Below are 3,417 nucleotides of genomic sequence, written 5' to 3' on the forward strand. Positions count from 1 at the left end.
CATTTTAGAGAATGATAACAAAGAAAAAAAGTTTGCACATGACAGGAAGCTATATCTCACAAAGTAAAGATCCAGGAACATAGGTCACCACAACAGTCACTGCAGGCAACCCAAAATCTCAGTGATATTCACTTTCAGTTCTATCAAGCTATCTAGCCCACTTAAGTTATGTTAAGTTAGGTTGGGTTGGATTTAGTTAGGTTTAGGTTTAAGTTGGGTTGGGTTGAGCTCAATTTGGTTACATTATTTTTGTTGGGTCCTGTTAGGTTAGATTGGGTTGGTTTTGGGTTTGGTGAGAGAGAGAGAGCGAGCGAGCAAGCAAGCAAGCAAACCTCTCATTGAAAATAGCATTGTCTCCATAAAACACATCATTTTCAGGCCTGAGGCATTCTGATATGAAGGCTTTCTCACACACTAAACAATAACCAAACCTTTAGCACTTAGGAACTATTTTGACCATAGAAAGGTGCACGGAAGTAGCTAATATATGAGATGCAGGATGAGCAGTGCTGAAACATGAGTGAGCTTTAGTTTTCTGGAACTTTTTCTTTTCATTCAAGACTGGTCAAAACTCCAGGTATTAAGGCCTATTGTATTATTGTGCTTTGTATCCATAATTAGTGTGTCTCCTTAAACACCACTATCAGAAGGGATGCCTAGTTAATGTCATTGACACATTCATGAAGTTGAATGTATATACTACATCAGTCTAAAACTATCTTCTTACTTCTATTAGTAACATCATTCGTTTAGAGGGTATATTTTTATTTGGTGTCAAATTTGTCTGGCACCAAGTCCTCTTTTCAAAGTGAAGTCCTCTTATATTACAATTCCTGGTTGGCTAGTGTGTTTAACTAATACATCAAAGTGGATATGGATTAATATTTTTGCTTTGTTCTAACTCTAACGCTATCCTTAATCTGCGATTCTTGCTGATTACAATAATCTGAAACTTTCTGTAATTGATGAAACCATGAAAATATATTACACTTCTATTGTTATTGTTTTTTATGCAAAACAATATAGATCTTTGATAGTTTGACAATATTCCTACAACTGGTTCTACAACAGAAAATTCACATCAAGTTTTGTAAAACCTGTAATATGGGTACAATAAAAAGGCACATATTAAAATCCATTTTTCATTACAATAAAGTCTGAATAAATATTTCTGCTCAGTAACAAGTATATTAAAAAAAATAAAGCTGAAACACTGGTAGACTTCTTTCTTTTAAATTACATAGCAAGGCTTTTGTCTATTAAACAAAATAGATTACAGCTAAAACTTTTCTTTTAAAACTGAAGATCTCTGGCCATCAGTAAGAAGAGGAGTTAGAAACTATTAAAAAAAAAAAAAAAAAAAAAAAAAAAAAAAAAAATCTAAAAAGCAATATTAATAGTTAACTTGAAATATAAAGTTCATCTAACATTTGCACAATTTTTTTACTTAACATCTTTAGGTATGAGGTATATTTCCCAAATTCATCAACAAGAGCAAAGAAATTAAAAACTGAACTGACTAGGTTATTTATTAGTTGAGCATTAAGGTTGCTTTGTATTACCCAGTAACTTTAAACCAAAGAGGCAAATGTAAAGGTGAAATCACTATCTTCAGCTCCCACACAATCAAGAGTAAAGTACTTCATAGGTGTATGGTTGTTGTGTGTTGTTGCATTGTGACCGAAGCTTTATCCCCGCAGCGAATCGCTTTCTGTGCAGGAATGACCATGGATGCAGACCCACGCCGTTTCCTTTCTTCTTCACTGCTGGATCCAGTATGCCTATGCGATGCCTCATCCTCAGTAACAGATTGGCTGCAAGTGTAGGTCACATGCTGAGGTAGGCTGAAAGGATTGGTTGCCGGGGAAGTTTCTGTCTGCACAGTCTGGCGAATCAGGCGATGGGTAATGGGCTCTGCTGTGACTTCAACTCCTCTGCGGTATGACTCATTACCTGTTACATGTAATGAATGAAAGCAAATACAATTGTAAATTTTGTCAATGACAGTCATACTAATATTAGTTGATTATAGAAAATTATGACAGTGGTAAGGACAACAAATATATATATACAGTACACACATGTAAAGCTGATAATGGTTATACCGAAAGTATAATTCATGATGAGGCCGAAAATGACATTGGTAACCTTGACACAGATGACGATGATGATGACATAAAGACACAAAATTTGCACATAAACTTCCTAAAATTACACAACTGGCACGTCACACTACCTGAGGACGAACTTAGAGAGTGGTTAGAGGAGCGTGAGGATGGGCGGGTCATGGACGAAGAACCACCGTCTTTGAGCGATCGGTTTGAGCCACTTCTCTCCACCTGGTCCTCCCTACCCCTTCCAGTCTCTAGCCTTTCCACCTACAGCAAAACCCAACAGAGAGCATGCACAGTCAAATATTTTTTTGACAAGAATAAAAATAAGCGGAAGTACATCCTCAGCAAACTTTACTTACTTAGCATTTAAAACTTCATAAAGGTTGATATATTTTTCAAGGATAAATAAATGCAGATATACAATAAAGCTCAATAAAATAAATAATCAATTAACTATATAAATGAATAAATAAATAAATTTGCATGGGATGTATGTATGTGTATAAAAAAAAAATATATTTATACATACATATATATATATATATATATATATATATATATATATATATATATATATATATATATATATATCATATATATATATATATATATATATTATATATCATATATATATATAATATTATATATATTATATATTATATATATTAATATTATATATTATTATATATATATTACATATTATATATATATTATATATTATATATTATATTATATTACATATATATATATATATAAATACATAATTAAGTCTGTATATTACTATATATCATAATATATAAAATATGATTCATAACATATATATATATCCAATAGAAATGCATATGTGCAATCAGTTTACCATACAAGTATACCTAAAATTACTACCACACATATATTACGCTTATGCTACATATACTTACCCAGGAAATGCTATGAGCAACACTGGCGTGACAAAGCTAGATACACAACAGTTATCTTCACATACTACAGTGTCATTGCATTCACTGCAACGCATGTACTCTGATCAAGGAAATTGCAGAGAATCAAGCATTATCATCAAGTACACCTGACAGTATTAAACGTAATCTTGTACCTGTCACTGTGAAATCAACCAGCTATTTAGAAACTGGGATATCAGGATTAATAGGCTATTTAGCAGTGCTATATATGTATCTTGTGCATGTTTACATTAACTGAAGACACCTGTACTTGCGATAATCATAACACCATTAACATATCTATTACACTGATCACCAATTGACAATTACAATATGTGCAAACTCAATGTCACTGATACACAAGT

General features: G+C 32.5%; 1 protein-coding gene across 3 annotated transcripts in view; it reads right to left on the minus strand.

Moving 5' to 3' along the window:
- Positions 1–1,125: 1,125 nt before the first annotated feature.
- The window catches only part of LOC119582566 (glutamine-dependent NAD(+) synthetase-like), a 29,619-nt gene continuing 27,327 nt past the window's right edge, over positions 1,126–3,417 (minus strand). For all 3 annotated transcript variants that reach the window (XM_037930925.1, XM_037930928.1, XM_037930927.1), the window contains exons 14-15: positions 2,237–2,378; positions 1,126–1,953 (exon numbers count right to left, since the gene is read on the minus strand). In XM_037930925.1, the coding sequence (XP_037786853.1) occupies positions 1,643–1,953; positions 2,237–2,378 (453 nt within the window). In that variant the 3' untranslated portion in view covers positions 1,126–1,642. The remainder of the gene's footprint in view (positions 1,954–2,236; positions 2,379–3,417) is intronic.

This window comes from Penaeus monodon, chromosome 16 (genome assembly GCF_015228065.2).
Source record: "Penaeus monodon isolate SGIC_2016 chromosome 16, NSTDA_Pmon_1, whole genome shotgun sequence".
In the NCBI taxonomy this organism is placed as follows: domain Eukaryota; kingdom Metazoa; phylum Arthropoda; class Malacostraca; order Decapoda; family Penaeidae; genus Penaeus; species Penaeus monodon.